Genomic DNA, 22,700 nt, shown 5'->3' on the forward strand with positions numbered 1-22,700 from the left:
ATCTTTCTATTTCCTCAGGAACACCCTCTAAGAATTGTTCCATTTGCATTAGGAAGGGCAAATTTACTGGAGATTCAACACTTGCTCCTGATATCCAGGCATCCCAATGTTTCACAATGTGGTAGGCATGTCGGGTAAATGACATGTCTGGTTTCCACCTTAGGGCTCTGAACCTCCGACGAGACTGCTCGGGTGTTATCCCCATTCTGACTCTCGCCTTGGATTTAAACAGTTCATACTTGTTCATGTGTTCTTTAGGCATTTCAGCTGCCACCTCAGCTAAGGGTCCACTGAGCTGCGGCCTCAGCTCTACCATGTATTGGTCAGCAGAGATGTTGTACCCAAGGCAGGCCCTTTCGAAGTTTTCTAAGAAGGCCGCAGTATCATCACCTGCCTTGTAGGTGGGGAACTTTCTGGGATGGGAAGTGGTACCTGGAGAAGGATTGCTAGGGTTTGTTGGTATATTCTGCTGGGCCTTTATCCTCTCCATCTCCTCCACATGCTTCCTCTCTTTTTCCCTCTCCTCCTCCACATGCTTCCTTGCCTCCATTTCTTGTTCCTTCTTCAGCTGCATGAGTTCTATCTGTCTTTCATGTTCCCTTTGTCTTTCCTCAGCCTGAAATTTGGCTAATTCGAGCTGTAGTCGAGCCGCGGATTTTGCCATTCTAACCTCTCTGTTTTTACTAACTTTACACCCGAGGTTTAGAAATAAACAAACAAAACTTGGCTGTAAAATTTTGCTGTGCTGGAATAGAATACCTATTCTCTGATAGTGATTGTCAGCCTACAGAAAAAGACAATTCCCTTGTCTCTGCTCTGGGCCCAAATTAAAGCAAAAAACCTCCAACTGCTTGGAAACCTGCTTACCGAGCCCAAAGAAAAAGCAAATGGGTAGAACACACACCCCCTATTTACTTTTAGGAAGAAAAGAAAAAAAAAAACCCCTGGGTTGGAAGACTGTGAATTTCCCTGCTGGAGTTAAGTACCCTGCCTCCAGGCAAAGAAAACCTGCAATTCACAAGATAATCCCCTTTTGTCTCTGCTTGGCCACAAAGCAGAGAGAAACCAAGCTGCTTTCAGTTTCAAAGCTGCTTTCTGGACTTTCTTTCCAAAGAAAAAAAAATTTCCTTTTTAAAATCTGTATTTCTAGTTCAAAAAATCTCAACTGGATCTCAAATGATTTCAGGTCAATCCCACCTCTGCCACCATGTCAAGGTTCCTTCCCCACTCTGAACTCTAGGGTACAGATGTGGGGACCTGCATGAAAAAACCCCCTAAGCTTATCTTTACCAGCTTAGGTCAAAACTTCCCCAAGGTACAAAATATTACACCCGTTATCCTTGGAATGGCCGCTACCACCACCAAACTAATACTGGTTACTGGGGAAGAGCTGTTTGGACGCGTCTTTCCCCCCAAAATACTTCCCCAAAACCTTGCACCCCACTTCCTGGACAAGGTTTGGTAAAAAGCCTCACCAATTTGCCTAGGTGACTACAGACCCAGACCCTTGGATCTTAAGAACAATGAACAATCCTCCCAACACTTGCACCCCCCCCTCTCCTGGGAAATGTTGGATAAAAAGCCTCACCAATTTGCATAGGTGACCACAGACCCAAACCCTTGGATCTGAGAACAATGAAAAAGCATTCAGTTTTTTAAAAGAAGACTTTTAATAAAAAATAGCAGTAAATAGAAATAAAGAAATCCCCCCTGTAAAATCAGGATGGTAGATATCTTACAGGGTAATTAGATTCAAAACATAGAGAACCCCTCTAGGCAAAACCTTAAGTTACAAAAAAAGTACACAGACAGAAATAGTTATTCTATTCAGCACAATTCTTTTCTCAGCCATTTAAAGAAATCATAATCTAACACATACCTAGCTAGATTACTTACTAAAAGTTCTAAGACTCCATTCCTGTTCTGTCCCTGGCAAGAGCAGCACACAGGCAGACCCTTTGTTCCTCTCCCTCCTCCCAGCTTTTGAAAGTATCTTGTCTCCTCATTGGTCATTTTGGTCAGGTGCCAGCGAGGTTACCTTTAGCTTCTTAACCCTTTACAGGTGAGAGGAGCTTTCCCCTGGCCAGGAGGGATTTCAAAGGGGTTTACCCTTCCCTTTATATTTATGACACGCCCAATGGCATGCAAGCCATTTGAGTCAATGGAATTACATCAGGGATGAATTTAGCCAAGTTGTATTTATTTAAAACTTGGTAATATGTAGCCAATTGCAGTATGTTTAGAAAACATTCTGAGGGAATATTCCTGTATTTTCAGGCAGAAGAACTGCATGAACTAATAGTAGTTTCCAAATGCCATGAATAACTTAAATTATTCTGTGGCTTTAGAATTCAGGAATGAGCTAGGAAATGATAACTTCACAGTTTGTCAGCTGTGTTATATGTTCTCTTTAATTCTGAGTAGGGCTGTCAAGCAATTAAAAATTAATTGCTATTAATTGCATGATTAAAAAAATTAGTCGTGATTAATTGCACTGTTAATAATAGAATACCATGTATTTAAATATTGTTGGATGTTTTCTACATTTTCAAATATATTGATTTCAATTAGAACACATAATACAAAGTGTACAGTGCTCATTTTATATTTATTTTTTATTACAACCTAATACAAGTAGTGTAGTGCAATCTCTTTATAATAAAAGTTGAAGTTACAAAAGTAGAATTATGTACAAAAAAAACTGCATTCAAAAATAAAACAATGTAAAACTTTAGAACCTAGAAGTCCACTCAGTCCTACTTCAGCCAATCACTCAGACAAACAAGTTTGGTTACAATTTGCAGGAGATAATGTTGCCCATGTCTTGTTTACAATGTCACCTGAAAGTGAGAACAGGCTTTTGCATGGCACTGTTGTAGCCGGCATTGCAAGATATTTATGTGCCAGATGCCCTAATGATTCATATGTCCCTTCACGCTTCAACCACCATTCCAGAAGTCATGTGTCCATGCTGATGACGGGTTCTGCTTGATAATGATCCAAAGCAGAGCGGACCAATGCATATTCATTTTCATCATCTGAATCAGATGCCACCAACAGAAGATTTCAGAGTAACAGCCGTGTTAGTCTGTATTCGCAAAAAGAAAAGGAGTACTTGTGGCACCTTAGAGACTAACCAATTTATTTGAGCAGAGCTTTCGTGAGCTACAGCTCTGCTCAAATAAATTGGTTAGTCTCTAAGGTGCCACAAGTACTCCTTTTCTTTCAACTGAAGATTGATTTTCTTTTTTGGTGGTTCAGGTTCAGTAGTGTCTGCATCGGAGTGTTGCTCTTTTAAGACATCTGAAAACATTTTCTACACCTTGTCCATCTCGTATTTTGGAAGGCACTTCAGATTCTTAAACCTTGGGTTGAGTGCTATATCTATCCTTAGAAATCTCATATTGGTACCTTCTTTGAGTGTTGTCAAATCTGCTGTGAAAGTGTTCTTAAAACGAACATGTGCTGGGTCATCATCCGAGACTGCTATAACATGAAATACATGGCAGGATGTGTGTAATACAGAACAGGAGACATACAATTCTCCCCCAAGGAGTTCAGTCACAAATTTAATTAACGCATTTTTTTTAACGAGCATCATCAGCATGGCAGCATGTCCTCTGGAATGGTGGCTGAAGCATGAAGGGACATATGAATCTTTAGCGCATCTGGCACGTAAATGCCTTGCAACGCCAGCTATAAAAGTGTCCTGCAAATGCCTGTTCTCACTTTCAGGTGACATTGTAAATAAGAAGCAGTCAGCAATATCACCCATAAATGTAGACAAACTTGTTTGTCTTACCAATTGGCTGAATGAGAAGTAGGACTGAGTGGACTTGTAGGCTGTAAAGTTTTACATTGTTTTGTTTTTGAGTGTAGTTATGTAACAAACAAAAAATCTACATTTGTAAGTTATTCTTTCATGATAAAGAGATTGCACTACAGTACTTGTATGAGGTGAATTTAAAAATACTATTTCTTTTGTTTATTATTTTTACAGTGCAAATATTTGAAATAAAAATAATATAAAGAGAGCAGTGTACACTTTGTATTCTGTGTTGTAATAGAAATCAATATATTTGAAAATGTAGAAAAACATCCAAAAATATTTTAAAAATTTCAATTGGTATTCTATTGTTTAACAGTGCTATTAATCACGATTAATTTTTTTAATTGCAGTTAATTTTTTTGAGTTAATGGCATGAGTTAACTGTGATTAATTGACAGCCCTAATTCTGAGAAATGACATTTTGTCCTTGTCGTTGTTCCTAACTCAGTATCCGCCTTAATGTTAATCTATCAGTAATTGTTTCATAACTGTCCTGCTGTGCACTGCTATAAAATAACTAAAATATGTGTATTATAATATATAGTTAGAATACTACGGTGTATTGTCAATGAATTTTTTAAAATTACTGAAAGGGCATTGTAAGTCTTGCTGTCTTGAAAGGTCTATAGGAACTAAACAAATCCAGATAAATGATTGTTTTGTTTGGTATCAAAACACATTTTTACTGTCATAATACTGGCATGTTTTCAAGGCATGCTGTTTTCTGGGCTGTTAACATGGAACAATGCAGTGAGCATGCAAATTCTTGAAAAGAAACACAAAAACTATTTAAGCAAGAAATATTTTTAATTTAATGCAGCCTGCAATTTGTAAATTTTATATAAAAAGGCTATTTAAGTGCCACAGAGGTATTTAATGCTTTGCTGCTTTTGAATTGTTTATGATCTTTCTGGTAATTTTCCCTTGGATCACATTTTGATGCTTCTTCTGGATAGCAATATTGCTTGTTGAGAAGTGGTCATGCAAATAAAATTTCATAACCTGGATATGTCACATTTGCTGTTCGCTAATGTGAACTGGGTTGCGTAATATCGGTCTCCTTTAGCTGACCAGATATAAAAATAAAATCCATAATGGCACTCTAGTTTTTGTAGTAACGCAAGTGAAGAGGTGAAGGATGTGGCTTGCTCTGTTTGGATGATGCAGGATTGCTTTAAGCAGTAAGCTTACTGTTTTCAGATAGCATTAGCAGCATCAGTGATATAGCTGTATCAGTCTCCTTGAATACCGGATGCCTTTGATCTCACAGGGGAAACTATATTTAAGATCTGATTTCTTGATGGCCATGACTTCAGCAGTTATTGATGGACAGATCGTCTGTTGATGCTTTCTTCACTAGCCTACAAGATGCTGAGAGAGAGATGGCTATGTGATGTTCTTTTATAAGATAGGAAATGCAATCTTTGGGGGTTTCTGGAAATAGAAAGGTCATGCAGCTTGGAACCGGTGAGCCATTCCAGTCTCTAAGTCATCAGGTATGACCTCATGATTTATACAGTACTAATTTCTAGCATAGTGTTTGTTTTTCAGTGGTAGGCTATATTAGTTTGTGTTACTGTTTATTGTTGGATTTGCTACAGGATTTAGAGGATAGACTATTTACCTAATACATAAGCAAACCAAATATTTTTTGGAATTTAACATGCAGTTAATTGCCAGTGGACTAGCATAAGAGTACTGATTATATTTTAAATATGAATTTTAGTACATATATAATTTTTTCCAGTTCAAACTTGGTAAAAGAGGTTATAGCTTTTGATATAACATAAAATATAGAACAAGAGGATGGTACTGCATTTTATGTTGCATTATCTTTCCATGGCACCTTTACACCAAATTGTTAACTAATACTGTACATCACTCTTACGAAAGCACATTGTAAATCAGTTGTTTTACTCACCATGGCAGGTTATTTAAAATAGTTTATCACATTGTGTAATGGGTCTGAGTTATTCTGCAAGAAGAGATCTTCGCTTTATGTTGCACTAACAGGTTTTTGCTCTATTTCTGGTCAGTTTTAAGAATAGAAGCTCATTGAAAATGAAAGCAAAAGTTGGCAAACTACCTCTCACTTCTAATTATTAGCGTTGGTGAGTAATAATTATACTAATGGCCTGAAAAACAGAGGTGATCAATAATTTAAATATTTAGAATTTTCCCAAAATGTAATTAAAATGTACTTTAATATGCTATAGCATTTTATTTTTTAATCATTATCAACCTTATTGAAAGGGTGTTAATATTGGGCTTATTAATATACTGTGGAGCCAGATAATAAAGCCTAACTATGTAAATGAAAGCAACTGGGATGGTACGTTATGTAAGGTTTTTAATGCAGCAATAATAGCCTATTTTTATGTGCTGGACACAAAATGAAATTGAAAATACTGTAATCAGCTTAGCTGTGTTCCTTACAAATGGTGGATAAGAGTTGTGGAAAGGAGTTCAATTTTGGGCATCCTGTATACAGTTTAAGGAGATTATATTTGAAATTATGAGATGTTTATTTTTACAAATTATATTTAGCCCCATTTTAGCAGATTCTAGCTTTTTCCCCCCAGAAGATTTCCATGGAAACATATTTGGTTATATGTTTTAAAAGCTACACTCAAAGTTGAAGGTAATGTGAAATGCTTCCTGTTACCTGCTTTACCCTCGGCCCATGACAGTTTTCACATATAATTGGAGCCCAATTTGGCAGAAATAGTAGGTATTTCCTGACCTCAAAGCACAGGATTAAATGATCAAGGATTTAAAATGTTGTTTTATGTTTCAAAAATGTAAATATGTAAAATGCACAAGGCATTTTCATTATTCTTTTGGTCTGGATTTTGCAATTAAAAGCATATTCCAATTTCCCCATAGTTTAATGACAGTCAATTGGAAATGTGTGCTGCAGAACACAGAAGAGGTCTAAAACTCCAGCACGTGCAGGGAATTGATTCAGTTAAAGTGGCTGTCACATCATTTTTAATTAAAAACATATTTTTAAACAATATTCTACTTACTGATACTGACTATAATTTATAGGTTTCCCAGTCTACTTATCCAGCTTATGTTCTTATTAATAATAGGGAAGATTGCCATCCTCTTAAGCTTGAGTAGTTTTGGAATGATTTAACTATACCTTCAGTTGCTACAAGACTTGTTTAATCTGTTAGAATTTATTTTCAGTATTTTAATGTATTAGTCACAATGAGTACATTCTGTTTCTTGGCATTGCTGTGAAATTCCTGAAAGTATTGGTTTCATGGTATTTTGGTGCTTTTCAGTGTTTTCAAGACCTTCTCAAAGGGACCAAATCACCCAAGCTTCTTTGTTCTTTTATACAACTGTAACTTAAAATGTTGATATACCTATAATTTTGGACCTGCTCCTATGATCCTCCTTGCTCAGGTAAAACTCTTTCACCTTGATGGGAGTTTTACCTGAGTAAGAACTGCAGGGTCATGCCCTTTCATAGAACTGGATCCTATTTCATCAGAAAAAGAAAACATTTCTATTAGTTCTTCGGGGCAGAGACTGTCTCCTTACTATGTGTTTGTACAGCACCTAGCACAATGGGGCCTACTCTTGGCTGGAGCTCTAGGTACTGTGGTTGTAAAAGTAATAATAAAATATTAAAAAATGTAAGACATGAATTTAAGGGGTATACTGCATCCAACTGAATCTGCAAGGGGTAATAAAGTGGCAGATTGTAATTACTTGAGCTAGAATTTGTGTAGGACACTAGGATTGACATGCTACCTCTTTTAAAAAGTGCCATGGAATTATTAATGATCATAGGTGCTCAAGATTGTGGTTTTAGCTCTCATTCAAAGACAATCCAGCAGTTTAGGTGCTAAGAAGGTGCTTTCTTGGAGAATCAGAAGGCAACAAGCCATAGAAGTACATTTAGGAAGAGCAGTTCATTTTTGGGACAACATACAGCAGCAAGATGTGTATATGTAGGCTTGAGATTTGGGATCTCTACAATGTGATTTGAATAGCTAAACATAGAGGAGCCACATTTGCTTGAAAAGATAAAGGGTGAAAATCTGCTGTCAGATATACCAGTGTAACTTTGACTTAGTTGAAGTTAATGGAGTTACATTGATGTAACCAAGAGCAGAATTTGGGCCATTGTTTATAATGGCCATACTTTTTTAAAACAATGAACTTGTTCCAAACATCAATAACTAAAGAATGCTATCCTAAGGAGAAAAGAGCACTTGTCAATATGACTTCCACTAGGCACACTGCTGCAACTGCAAGCCATGCATGCATTTTATTAATCATTATGATTTTTCTGTCTATTAATATTTTGTTTACAACACTAGAACTCATAGGAGTGCTAGTCATGGACCAAGACCCCATTGTGCTCTGTACAAACACAGAGCAAAAAGACAGTCCTTGCTCCAGAGGGTTTACAATTCTGAGTTCTATAGATCCCCCGGTTCCCCTCCCCCCGCCTTTTTTTTTAAGGGAATCATCTTGTAGAAATTATCTTGGCTTTTTGGACTGAACAAGTCCCAGAAGATAAATGAATGCTTGGAAATGCTCGATGGCCATAGAAGGGTAGAATGTTTGCAGAACAGTTTGAGGGAGAGAGCGGTCTCTTCCTTTATCTACTAACTTCTCATCCCTCCACAACTTGCTACGTTGAATCTGCTTGCTTCCCCTTTCAGCCCCTGCAAGATCTATAAGAGTGGGCATTCTGGTGCAGAGACAACCAGTTCCCAACTCTTACCTGGAAGTAAAGGCAGTGTGATGTACTATCTATTCCAGTCTGCTGTGGCTACTGGAAGGGGTTCCCTAACTGGAGGTTTGCTGAGGATTGCCTTCCTCCTCCCTTTCTCAGCAAGAAAGAGCACACATCCTTAAACACGTACTGCATAGTTTTCACCCATATCTGTTTACATAACTTGAAGATGGGCATTTTAAGGTTGGCTTCTTTGTCACTGACAAAGGAGCCAATATGGTCAAACACTTAATTGACACATGGGGCAAATGCTCATAGGAATAGCTATCATGTGGAATGGGCAGACTGTATGAGAATAGCACGGTATTATTACAGCTCACCATTTACTTACACTCTCTCTCTCTCTCGGCTGCCATTTTTCACTTCATTGCAGCAGTTTCTTACCCTCTGAGAGCCATGCTCCTTAGTACAGATTTTTGGTAATGGTGGGACATCACTAGGGTGAAAGGGAACTCCTGGCTGAGTTCTGCAAACCGCAAAACTTGAAACTAGAAGGCATAAGCTCCTTTAGGACTGAATTGGAGGCACTTAAGCCCCTCCTGGGCCTGACCCACCCCACTGGGCTCTCATCCTGTTGAATGGGGTGTTCACCTTCTCCTCAATCATCAGAGCAACTGCTTGGCCCCTGACTTCCACTGTTCAGCTCTGTATTCTTCCCCTTGCAAACTTGCTGACTAGGGAGTCTCAGTCTCTCGCTTGATCAGCTTCCTCTCTCCTGAAGGACACCTGTCTTCACCACTCCCCCCAGGAGATGCTTGTCCCGTCCCCTTGTCCAAATGAGCCTACCATAAACTGTACTGAGCTGGACCAGCAATTTTACCTGTCTTCATAATGGACTCTATCAGCACCTTTACCTACTGCACAGATTCCTGTTCTGTCCTTCAGGAGGTGAAACACTCTCCTACTAACTCCTGAATCCTCTCAACTCTAGCAAATGTAGGTATCAGTATCTTCACACCATCCATGTGAGAGGTAGTCCTGTGTGGGGAGTCATCAATGCAGAATTCACTCAGCTCTCCTACTGTGGGTGGGATTTTCCACTCCTCTGAGTTTTGTCAGTTCCATGGATGGTGCCCCGGGGAGAATTAGTACCATGGCAGTATCCACCCTTTCATCTTATGGTCACCAGCACCACTCAGAAAGGTCATCAGACACTATTGCAATAGAATACAGCACCTGTGAATGTTTCCTGTGCAAGCAGCTGGTTATGTTTAGCTCAGCGTAACAGGCATACCACAACAAACACTATAGCAGGCTGTGAAGTCCTCACTGCAGGCCCAAATCCAGTGTAGTATGGAGCATCTGTTGAATACCTCTAAATTCCACAGACAGGTATGCCTCATCAGTTACTTGAACAAAAGCAGGCTCTACGTCATATGAATGGAAGAAAGATACCCTTGTAGTTAAGGCAGAAGAGCAGGAGGACTTGGGTTCTTCACGTTTCAGTTGTGCCACAGATTTCCTGTATGACCTGTTCGGAGGCTAACCTTAAATTTGTTAAAGCACTTTGAGTTGCTGAGAGGGATGGAAGATGCTAAAGGAAAATACTGTATTGATATATCACTGTACTATGAGTACCCATATGTGGTATACACATGCTGAAATTAGCAAGGTTCATATTGCAGGACATAGACACTTGATTGTGTTATTATGCCACTGTGTTTGGCTCTTTATGGAAGCACTACTGAGAGTGGTAGGCCTCTTTTGACTGCAGCACACACAATCTCAGTGACACTGCAGCATCACTGATCTGAATAATTTCTGCAGTGCATATTCTCCAGCCTTGCATGTCTTAACTGTTGTAGCAGGCAAAACAGGATACTGAATATGTCCTAGATCCCTGCTGAGGCTGCTGCTATTGTGCATGATCTGGGTATAAGTCAGCACATTCAGTCTGTATCTGCCTCTGACAGAACAGATTATCTCTTTCCCTGGCACTGGAACCTCACTTTGAATGTGCGGGCTGCATCTTTGTGCTAAACTACTGTGCTGAGGAACGTCAGCACTATTACTGTGTTCTAAAATATGGGCTATCATGTGGGAGAAGAGGAGGAGGGGAGACAGCATAGGCAGTAGGATAGTCCAGTGAGTCATCACAAGAGCCTAGCAGCCATGAGAGATTCACTCATGACTAGTAGCATTCAAATTCTTTCCAAGAGAGGAGCTAGAGCTGTTTGAAAAATGGAAGAAAAACAGTGAAAATTCCCCTCGCCCCCACACATTTCAACCAGTTGTAGGGAGTTCCCTGTCTAATTTTCCCTCCAGGATGATGTGAAATGAGACCCATTTTGAATTATATATGGATGAAGACTGAAAATACTTATCCTGTAAGCCTATCTTTTGTATATGAGCCTCTAAGCTACAGTTAAACTCTTCACCTAATCAACTGACACCAGGTAAAGTGTAAGGCAAGTTACAACATAACAAGCAAACCCCTGCACCGGCCTGGGCAGCACGAATACCATCACTAGGGCTCCATACAAGGGTAGGGTTCCTCTTGTGAGGGTTCCACTTGCAAGACTGGGTCCTAAGGCTGGAGTTTCATTGGTAGGAATGGCTTAATTGCATTAACATATATTCTGAAAAGTATTGATTCCAATCCATTCCTTTAGCTTGTGTGTTTTGTTAATGGGCTTTTGTATGTCTGCATAAAAATCTTCAATAAACTGAATATAAATTAATAAACTCATTAGCATTGGGCTGTCAGGAGAGAGAGGGATGAAGAGAAAGAATGTGAGAAACTGTGGCTCAGTTTTGTAGCAGAGAAGTCTTTTTTTATGTACACATTAATCTATACGGTGAGGAGATCAATGGGGAAAAGTTTTTCAAAAAATGTCTAAAGTTTTACAAGCCTCCAAATCTCACTAGCTGTACCCAAGCCTACTTTACATTTTCAGTCAGTGCAGTCGGCTGAATGTTGTTGGATCTGCTGCATTTGCTGTGTCATTTGGGACCTTTCATGATACTCCATGGGATTTGCTGACATTTCTCTAGCAGTAAATAGATAATTTATGCTGTGTATATTGGAATCATAAGGTGTGAATTTTCATAATTTTCACGAATTTTCTACACGTTTTGTTCAATCCTTCCTACTAAATTGGCTTAGCTTTAAAAATGAAAGTTTGAGTCATTCGTCCTTTATGTAGACTGGGGTCCTTGGAATTTATATTCTGTAAAAAATGCTTTGAAATAATGGATGATTTAATTTCAAAAACAGCTACTAAACCTCACACAAGCTTTTTTCATAACTTTTCTACTACAGAAATTTACTAGGCAATACTACTGTTTATAATTTTTCTGTGCATTTAGGAACCCTCATTTTCAGTGGTTACTATAACATGCTTTCCATACTTAATTTTCTGATCTGAATTTTCTTCACAGAGAAATGTTTTAAACCTTACATTTATTTTCATTAACAAAAATGCAAGAATCATTACCTTTTTCAGATTTAATATACTTAGTTGGCCAGACTCTAAGCTCCACATATGAGTTAGCCAATAATATGAACTGTTTGAAGTGTTGTTGTTACAATGTTGATCCCAGGAGTTGAGAGAGACAAGGTAGGTGAGATATTTATTTTTACTGGGCCACGTCCTATTGGTGGAAGGTACAAGTTTTTGAGCTTCACAGATCTCTTCTTCAGAACACTCTTCTTCCTGCCCCAGAGCTGAAGAAGAACTCTGTATCTCAAAACGTTGTACCTTCCACCAGCAGAAGTTGGTGTAATAAAAATATTATCTCACCTACCTTTTGTGTCTTATAATAGGAGCTGTACTTTTCTAGGCCTTGATATTCAGAGGAAGGATATTTCCAGTGGTTAGGGCACTATTCTGAAACTTGGGCTCAATTTCTTGCTCTGTCACAGACTTCCTGTGTGACTTTTGGTAAATCATTTAGCTTCTTTGTGTCTCAGTTCCTCATCTTAAAATGGGGATAATAACACTTCCCTCTTCGAGGTGTTGTTAATACATTGAAGATTGTGAGGTGCTCAAATACCAAATTTGAGTGGTAATGGAGCCATATAAGTACCCAAGATTGACATATTCAAGTCCCCGCACTGCCTGATTTGAAGCAGGGAACACTGGGCTATCGAGTCAGCCTGTCTCTCTCTCTGGTCCCATGAATATTTAAACATTTATACAAAGTGGAACAGCTCCAACAGGAGAGACCGACTCAATAGCCCAATGGTAGAACACTTACCTGGGATGTGGGATTCTCATGTGAGTGACCTAATCACCAGACTATTAGCTATTCATGGGTGGGTGATTGCTGTTCTCATTTTTTTTTTTTGCAAAAATAATTCTAAAGATCTTAGTTTCATTCCCCAGTGGAATGAAAACAAATTCTGAAACCTTGGAACTGTTTTCTGGCCAAGTGCTTTGCGTAATTGAGATCTTCTAAAGTAAACTTCTGTTTAAAAAGGGTTTCCTATCTGGGAGGAACAAGTCAGAAAAGAATAGGAATGATTGTAGACAGCAAATGAAATTGGCAGTTCACTCGCAATGCAATGCAATCATTAGAAAATGTTACCCTGAGAGGTAAAAAAAAGTGTGTTGGGGAGATTATAAACTTTCATATGGTTGCCTCTGGAATATTGCATACAGTTTTGAAAGGTATAGAAAATCTGCAAAAAATACACAGTAGGGAAAACTGAATTGTTCATCGAGGTTGCCTAACTATTCCCCACATCTTTAGCCTTAATAAGGACTCTGAGAAGAATCTAGACTATGGTTATTGAGACTTTTTATTAATCTTTTCTTTTGTGGCTCTGATTTCTTCCAGTCTGTCTTCCACCTCACCAGAAATGCGTCTCTGTGGCAGTTGACCCATTAAGCTCCTCTGCAAAAGCTTTAACAGAGAATTAATTTGCCTTTTTAGCCATGTTTACATCATCTTCTGAAAATAATTAACCCTGTAATCTCTTAGAGGCTTTATTGTTTCGCTCACTGACCTTTTTTATGTTCACAAAAATCTCCAGTCACTAATCACTAGTTTAATCTTCCTTTCATTTTTCTGTTTTTGACTTACTATATTATACACGTTTATGGGTCTCTTCTGTAATCAAGCTGAAAATGTAACAACATCTAGCACAGATTTGGAGAGGAGGTCAGATCACTTCATTCAAAGCTCTCCAGCTTTTGAATTCTTCTGTAGTGAATTTGCTGTCCCAGCTCAATTAAAAATAATGGATGAGAAATGAATAAAGTTGAGAGTAATCATGAACTGTAAAGCTGCCAAATGAATAACAGTATCTGGTGGGGTAACTGTGGACAGGGCTAGAAATGGGATCTTATACTATTGAAAAAAAGAAGAGTTCTTAGTTTTCATAGAAGTATAGCACTTGCTACTTGCTTCTAGCCTAGTGGGTGAAAGCTGAATGGATTCTGGTGGGGTAGTTGGCTGTTTCGCTGCCTATTTAGGGTGAATCCTGGGTGAAGGTGAAGGGGCAAGCCACCTGCTTGCCTTATGAAAGTGAGACCAATTGCTGAAAGGAGGAGAGGGGATGCACCTTCATTTTATTTCTCTCCTCTTCCGTCCCCTAAGAAAACTGTGCCACTTCAATTAGGAAGTGTGATTGTGCTGGAGTATTGGAGTGGGCAGGGTTTTAGGGGTCATGTTGGAAGAGACGGTTCTGAGAGAGTCTTTAGACACACTTTTTCAAACCTTATGAAAGGGTTGGGGTGACTTCTGTTTGAAGGATGGGCAAAGGTTCAAACTGTTTTTTTTATTTTCATTGAACTGGTTTCCTGTTCCTACTTCTACTTATTTTCTGAGTTTGCTCAGGTTTGAGTTGTGCCCATTCTTGTGTTCCCTGTAGAGACTCATTATATGCAACTTTTAACTTTGGGTTTTCCCCCCACCTTTTGGTCAGCAGCAACTTTAAAGCATATGTAGTGCCAAATCCTTGGCTGCTTCCACCCTTTGGAACTTCATTGGCTTCAGTGATGTTGCACGGGGTGTAAGATAGGGCAAATTTGATCTCTTCTTTTTGGGAACTCTTATTGGGGTGTGTATGTGTGTGTGAAAATATATATATGTTTATTTTCCCCAAGATCAGCAGTTCTTGCTTATTTCCCTACTGATCTTGCCAAGTGATTTTCGTTGTGCCTTGTCTTACTTTTGTGTATTTCACCTGAATAGTAGGGTTGTATTTAGAATTCTTAACATGGAAGGCCTCCATTTGTCATTCTGCTTTATTAGTGTAACTCCCACAAGGTGTAGAGAGCATGGCTCCTTTAAAGCCTTATCCTGAGGCAGAGGAAATGCTGATGTTTCCATAAAGTAGTAGTCCGGGGTGTGACGAGAGGGGGAGCAACAGGGTGTGCGTGTCTGTAGCTTCAGACAGAAGGGCTGCAGCAAGCCGGCCTTGACATAGTGAAGCAGCTGAGAACCTGCCCAAAGCCTGGGAGGGACAGAGCTGTCTGCTGGGGATGCCCCAGGACAGGACCCAGGAGGAGCAGTGTGCCAAGGAGGAATCACCTGAGAAGGAAAAACCAGAGCCAGACCCAGTATCACTGTTGCCCAGAGTAACCTAGCATTGGGAATCAAGAGGGTGGTTGTAGCCAGCTAAATGGGGAGGTTGTTGCTCTGTGTGGGTTTGCAGAGAGTGGCAGAAGAGGGCACCAGATGGGTTTGTTGCAGTAAGTTTACTGGTTCCTGGTGCTGAAGATGACCCGGAGAACCCAAGACTCCCTGCTGGACTTGAACTCTGCTCAGGATTCCTGAGCTCTGAATCTAGAGGCATTCTCGGTGTTTACCTTTTCATATTGTGGTACCACTGGGCCTGTGGGTCCATGTGTTAGATGTCTCCCTGTTTTACTACTCCCCCCTCTTCTCTGCTGTTGTTTTTCTCCATCCATTCCTCTGGAAATAAATATATCCCTTTCCTATATTGATTGTACTGTTCAGGTGTGTGTGTTTATGCCATGGGGGTTGGAACAGGTACCTCTGGGGTGGAAGGGAGTTTCCCTGCTGCATTCCTGTGCACACCTTTTTTTGGGTAGAGTTGCTTGCAGAGCAGACTCTATCTTCACCACATGGGTGCTAAAGTTACGTTAGGAATTCAACTCAGGGGAAACCTGAGGCATAGGCAATATGCACACATGCTGTAGTTGCAGGGCTAGTTTTGGGTTATGTGAAGCTAAAAGGGAGGAGGTTAAACAAGAACCTCAACTCAATCTTTTCAGGTGACACTGAGGCTATGGCTAGGCTACACTAGAGAGCTTACAGCGGAGCTGCTGTAAGCTCTCTAGTGTAGCCGCTGTAAGCTGATGGGAGAGAGCTCTCCTGTTGATTTTAATCAACCCACCTCCCATGAGCAGTGGTAGCTGTGTTGGTGGGAGAAGCTCTCCCACTGACATTGTGCTGTTCACACCAGTGTTAGGTTGGTGTAACTTATGTTGCTTATTTACACCCCTGAGCGGCATAAGTCATACCGACATAAGTGGTAGAGTAGACATAACCTGAGAACCATAGGGCTGCATCTCAACCTGCCCCTAGCATTCTGATCCTGGTTTGGATCCAAACCAGACTGGCTTATTTTCTGATTTGCCACTTAAGATGGCAAACGTCTCATGATATTATCTGATTTCTTGAGACTACCACCATTCAGAGCCAAACTCTTGCAAGAATACCTGGGAGAGCTCAGCACCCTTGAATCCAGATGCAAATAGCTACCTTGATTTAGCCATGAACCCAAGACCTATATAATCTGTATTGGAATGCTACCCTGTTCAACCCTAGAAACAAGTGTGCACCAAAATTAAAAAAAACCAACACCCCCTCCCCCAGGTACATGCACATTGTGGACTGATTTGTTCTCCATAAGAGTCATGTCTGGCCTCTTAAATTTATCTGCTGCACTATGGCACTGCTAAATGTCTGTGCCTCTGACTCCTATGTGTGCACGTCAGTGACTCTAATAACATCTCTGATTATCAATGTGACAGAGAATGGATGTACTCAGCTGGCATCTTTTCTCGGAAGTGAAGTTAAATCCTAAAGCTTTCATTTTGGTAGAGAAAATCTTTGACCCCCATGTGGAACACTATAATATAGCCTCAGTTGGGAACCAAAAGCTCTGTCATGCTGCCCCATAGAGCTGTGGTTCAAAATCCATCAGCTGACCTATCCCAAAACTATAGTTAGAGCTATTGTTTTCAATTTTGTGCTTTAAAACAAGCCAAAAAAGAGAGTTTAAACTGTTATACAGAAGCAGCATAGCAAGTAAGGTTTGCAAGGCCAAGAGAATTAGTGGGCTTAAAATAACAAAACAAGCTAGTTAAACACACTCTTCCCCAAACCCGAAGACACTGCAAAACACTTAAAGAGGAATATGCCAGTCTCGCTTGCATACCACACAGTAGCAGAAAAATGAAGCAATTGGTACATAATGCTCTTTGAAGGCCAGAATAACTGTAAACACAGTGCAGACTTGTGATGAGTACCTTGCAGAATGGAACACAATTTTTCTATTCTAAGGCCAGGTCTATACAGGAAAGGTTTGCCAGCACAGCTATGCCAGTATAGCAATACCAGCATCTACACTGGAAGGCTTGCAACTTATGCCAGCAAAAAGTGCTTTTGCTGGTATAGCTTATATCAGAATGGAATAAACTACACAGGGAAAAAAAATGTTTTTATGCGGATATAACTGCATCTAGACTAGGATTTTTCCTGATATAGAAAAGTCACAAAAACCACACCCCTAACCTACTATATCACAAAAGTTTCTCGCGTAGACCTGGCCCAACTTTAGATCCTAGATTCCTCACTTAGGCCTTGTCTACACTGCACAGTTTTGTCGATGTAAGTTACGCTGACAATCAAAAACTGGTATAAATTGCATTGCTTGTGCATATTCACACAACACTCCTTCTGTCAGCAGAGCGTGTCCACAGTGAGAGCTCTAGCATCGACAGTCAGAGCAGTGCACTGTGGGTAGTTATCCCACCGTGCTACTTGCCACCACCTGCAGCTGGGAGTTGTGGGAAGGCGGAGTGGATCGCAGTACATCGTGGGTGTGGGTTCAACATCCCATGATGCAATTTTTTCTGTCCCATCAATCCATGGGCTTCCAACTGCATTTTGTGGCATTTTTCAATGGCCCCCTGTTTACTGTGTGATCCTGCACCGCTCTCTACTGTTGTGGTCACTGTTATGAACACATCATGGATGGTCATGCAGTATATCATGAACTCCCAATCTGAACAGGAATCAGAGTTGCCTGACCTGCTGTGTGCCATGGAAAGAAACAACACCTGGCTTGAAGTGGTTTCCATTATATGCAATGTTTACAGTATGCTTCAATGGCTCTCAGCACCCCCTACCATACAAATTGTTCTAGGACCCCTGCACACTGCAATGCTCCTTCTGCCAACAAAAGTCTCCTGCTTTGCCGACAAAATAAAACCACCTCGAAGAGAGGCATAGAGCTTTTTGTGGCAAAGTTATATTGACAAAGTGTCACTGTAGACACTGTGCTTGGTTATGTCACTGTAAATGGCCTCCAGGAGGTGTTCCACAATGTCCATCCTGACTGCTCTGGTCAGCAGTTCGAATTCTGCTGCCCTGAACCCAGGTACACAGGCATCTGCCCCTCCCCATCTCTGGCTTCTGCATTCTCCCTTGAAACGGCTCTCACCAAGATTCCAAATGACCTCTTCCTAGCCAAATGTCTAGGCCAATTCTCCATCCTCATGCTCCTTGACCTATTGGCTGCATTTGATGCTATCAGCCATATTCTTCTTCTCATAATCCTGTCATCCCTGGTCTTTTTTTGACATTGTTCTCTGCAGGTTCTCTTCCTACCTTCCAGATTACTTATTCAGGGTCTCATTGGGTGGGTAGTGCACATCCCTCTCACTCTCTTTTTCAGTGGGATGTCTCATAGGGCTACATCCTCACTCCCCTTCTCTCTTTCCTCTATACTCCGTCCAGGTAACTCATCCACAAATATGGATTTGACTATCATCTTTATGCTGATGAATCACAAATCTACCTCTTTACTCTGGAATAGTCTTCCTTCATCCAGACTAAAATCTCAGCCCGTCCCTCTGACATCCTGGATGTGTAGCCATGAGCTGAAACTTAACATGGCCAAAGCTGAGCTCCTGATTATTTCTGTCTATGACTACCCATCCCTTTTCTCTAATAGGTTGAAACCCAAACAGTCCTGTCTGTCACTCATGTCCTTAATCTTGGGCTGAATCAAAGATGAACCCACTTTAGACATGGCCTGGATCCGTGGGTCAAAAGTTTGCAGCTGCTTCCTGCACAACATCTTCAAGATCTGACCTTTCCTCTCTCCCCACTCTACCAAAATGCTCATCCAAGTCTTGATCTTCTCCTACTGTCTGGCCTTAATGTCTGAAATCCATTAAAAATGCTGCTGGTTAAGTTCATCTTCGTAGCTTGTCACACTGACTACATTACCCACTTCCTTTAGTCCTTCCACTGGCTCTACTTCCATAGCATCCGATGCAAACTTCTTGTTCTTACTTTCAAAGTCCTCCACAATTTAGCCCTATTCAAACTATCTTACCACAATCCACCAATGATGCCAGCCTTGACTGCCTAATTCTCTGTTTATCCAACAAGCTCTTGTATGCTTTCTCCCATGCTGCCCCAGACAAGTGGGAAAAGGTCCTAGACAAAATCCTTGAAGCTACCCCCTTCTCTTCTTTCAATTTCATCCTCAAAACTCAACTCTTCTGTAATACATAAAGTAACTTACAACCTGATAATGGCTAGGCAGATGGAGAGCTGTGATTATTCATGCTGGCTGGCTAAGAAACTGCACATCCTATTATTATTTACAGATTTTTTTCCCACTGTGTCTTCTCCACTCTGTACCAGCCCAGCCCTTCTATTTGTATCATCCACCTGTTATAGCTTGTCTTTTAGACTGTAAGCTCATCAGGGTAGTGACTGTCATTTATTAGATGTTTGTATGGTACCAAGCACAGTGACCTGCTGGTGATACTGCAGTGTAAATTTTAATAGTAATAATACCCCCACCCTCTGCAAAAAAAACCAAAACACGAAAAACCAGTCCCTGGCCAGCAGAATTTATAGTCTTAAAGACAGGCACATGGAAGACCAGACATACTAGAGGTGATTATTATTATTATTATTATTATTATTATTATTTTATTTACTTTGTGATAGTACTGAGGAGGAGGTCAGGGACCCATTGTACTAGGCACTGTATAAAGCTATAATAAATGAATGAATAAATTGCTAAAAATCTAATTCTTTTTTTTCTGTTTTTTAAATCATAAGGGTTAGTTTAATGGAAAAATGCTTTTTTAAGGAAAGTGAATTGTAGGGGAAGGGTAACTATCTCATACTGACAGTGTGTTCTTTCTAAACTTTAACATTTGTATACGTAAATGTTTCGCTATTGAAAGTAATAATGTAGTGCAGTGGGACTAGCCCACTGTCTTCACAATGGGCCACTAACATCTGAGATCTGGATTTGAACTTTGCAGTTTAGTCCACTTCTAATAAACAATCAGTAAAATAACAACCAGGATATAAAAAATGCTGCATAACTTTCCTCTTCCGAAAGGCCTTTACACCATAAGAACAACACTCATAAACATTGACAAACCCTTAGACCCAAAACCTTAACCAACCAAAACAAACATCCCCAAAACTTCTGAAAAAAGTCAATCTAGCAGCCTCTCCCAACAACAATAATAAAACTAAATTAACAAAATTAACCCTCCAAAATGCTATTGCTATTGATTTTATGTAGAAGATGCCAGATGATGGGCAGTAGTATCAAACCCCTAGGTAAATAGATTTCAGAGTAACAGCCGTGTTAGTCTGTATTCGCAAAAAGAAAAGGAGTACTTGTGGCACCTTAGAGACTAACCAATTTATTTGAGCATGAGCTTTCGTGAGCTACAGCTCCGATGAAGTGAGCTGTAGCTCATGAAAGCTCATGCTCAAATAAATTGGTTAGTCTCTAAGGTGCCACAAGTACTCCTTTTCTTTTTAGGTAAATAGAGAGACATAATAGGAACAAGAAACTATAAAAGGTTGGATCATGTCTTCCAAGGTTTGGATGGAGATTCTTCCATCTTTCCCTGGATGTCTGCTAGCTACTTGTGCATCAATTTAATGACATTATCAGAGAATCTCAATGGAAATAACCTCTTTTCCCCAAATAGAATTACTTTTATTCAAAAGCACTCATAAATCATGTATATAACCTGAAAATAAGAGAGCAGAATTTTTTCCCTTATTTCACATGGTTTTATTTGCTGCTCTTGCTCTTTGAAAGATTCTGTTCTGTAATTTCAAATTAGAACGTTATTAACTTCTCATCACTATGTTTTCTGACCCTCAGTTTGTTCTCGTTGGCAAAGATCATGCTTAGACTGGTAGGCTCAGGAAAGTGATGGCTTTTAAACTCTCTGGGTTCCATTAGATAAACAATCCTTCCAAAATAACAGTTCTCTTAGAGCTGGGAAGCCTGACCAGCCTAACATTTGTAGCACACATCCTGTTCTCAGTGGATTCATGTTTACCCTTTATTCCGTGGTAATCCTATTCAAAATCCTGAAACAGTGTATCATAGACTTGTGCTCTCTAATCTCTCTAAACTGTTTAAATCCCTCACTATTTAGTCTCTATTTTGATCACTTTGCCAATATGTTTTGGTTAAGCCTTTGATGTAAAAATTCTTTTTCAGTATGTCAAGTTTCCTTGCTTTCTTTGGTGGAAATTGTGCATTTAAGAGAAGATATAGAAGCAACTTCAAATTAATTTTGAGATTGGTAACTGGAATTCATTGGTATTTGCCTTGTTATTTCACAAAGCACTGTGTTATCTAGTTCACTATTTCATTTATTTCTTTTCTGCTCTTTCTTTTGTTAATTTTGATACCTCTTCATACCTTTGTGCTGGTTATTGTAAATCCTCTCTACAAAATCCTGCTGTTCTTCCTGTTCACTGGTGCAAATGCTAAATTACATTAAAGTTTATTTAACCTTTCTCTACTAGTATCAGCAATGCCATCTTCAGCATGTAGATAAAAATATTTAGTATGACAGCTCTAAGATTTAATTCAGTATTTTGAGCTATTGGAAACAAAGAGGTAAGTAACCATTTTATCCGGCAGAAAAAAATATTTGGTTTCAGGGTGTACCTTTCTTCTTGGGGTCCTGTTTTAATGGTGACCCCTTATAAGTTAATAGAATTGCTGAGCTTGCAGACAGTGTTCAGAAAATAGATCACAATAGCAACCGCTTACAAGGACTTTATATTGTCCTCTTCTGTCAGTGGAGTGCCTCCTAAATGTCTTCTTCTCTGCCTTTGCCCTCTTAGGTCACACCATAGTTTATAGATGATTTGAGACAGAAGAAGTCAGAGGAGAGATGGTTAGCATGCCAGTGGCAAAAGTCTCATGATAAGTCCGTCTGATTGTGACATAGAGTTTTTATGCTGTGACTCTGTAAGAGGCAAAAAAAGGCGTCTTCATCTCCATTGAAGCAACTGCAAAGAACCATTCTGGGCAGTGGATAGCCTGGTTTTTCCCGCTGCTTTGGTCAGTTAGATTTGAGAGTTTCTTGCTGTTACTTTGTGAGTGATATATGGACCAACATGTCCAAATGTCTTTTAGAGACACATATATCAGTTGAAACTCTAACAGATGACTTAGCATTCACTGAAATGGTAGTGGTGCTGGGGCATTCCAAGCTACATACCTGCAGTTAAACCCATCTCCTTCCTGCCAGCGAACAAGTCCAGCAAGAAAACTCTGGGCTACTTTTTGGTCAACTTTGTCAGTGCCTTCCTTGGAAGGACATGGTGCCAACTCCTCCTCAAGAAAGTTAATGTGAGGCTTCTGTTCTGGTCTTTGTTAATTATTGCGTGCTGTTCAACCTTTATTCCTTGGGAATGATGCTAGAGGCTGTTGTCATAGGCAACTCTGGCACATCTGAAACCCTCTGATTTCATTGACCATCGGCAATCTGGTTTTATCCTTGGGCATGGTACAGAAATGCACTGGTGTCACTAGTCAATGATTTCTCCTGGCAATGGAGGAACATAAAATGTCCATGCTGACATATTTTTTAGATCAAAGATCAGGAAGTA

The 22,700-nt window shown here is 39.9% G+C and overlaps 1 protein-coding gene across 8 annotated transcripts in view; it reads left to right on the forward strand.

The window, feature by feature from the left end:
• Positions 1-22,700, forward strand: part of SLC4A10 (solute carrier family 4 member 10) — a 360,367-nt gene that overhangs the window by 140,024 nt on the left and 197,643 nt on the right. For 2 of the 8 annotated variants that reach the window (XM_048869223.2, XM_048869224.2), the window contains exon 1: positions 5,069-5,325. The exons of 5 other annotated variants lie outside the window; for them this stretch is intronic. In XM_048869223.2, the coding sequence (XP_048725180.1) occupies positions 5,245-5,325 (81 nt within the window). In that variant the 5' untranslated portion in view covers positions 5,069-5,244. Of the gene's footprint in view, positions 1-5,068; positions 5,326-22,700 lie in introns of those variants that run through there. One more of the 8 variants, XM_048869226.2, reaches the window with a different exon arrangement.

The sequence above is a fragment of the Caretta caretta genome, chromosome 11 (genome assembly GCF_965140235.1).
Source record: "Caretta caretta isolate rCarCar2 chromosome 11, rCarCar1.hap1, whole genome shotgun sequence".
Lineage (NCBI taxonomy): Eukaryota > Metazoa > Chordata > Testudines > Cheloniidae > Caretta > Caretta caretta.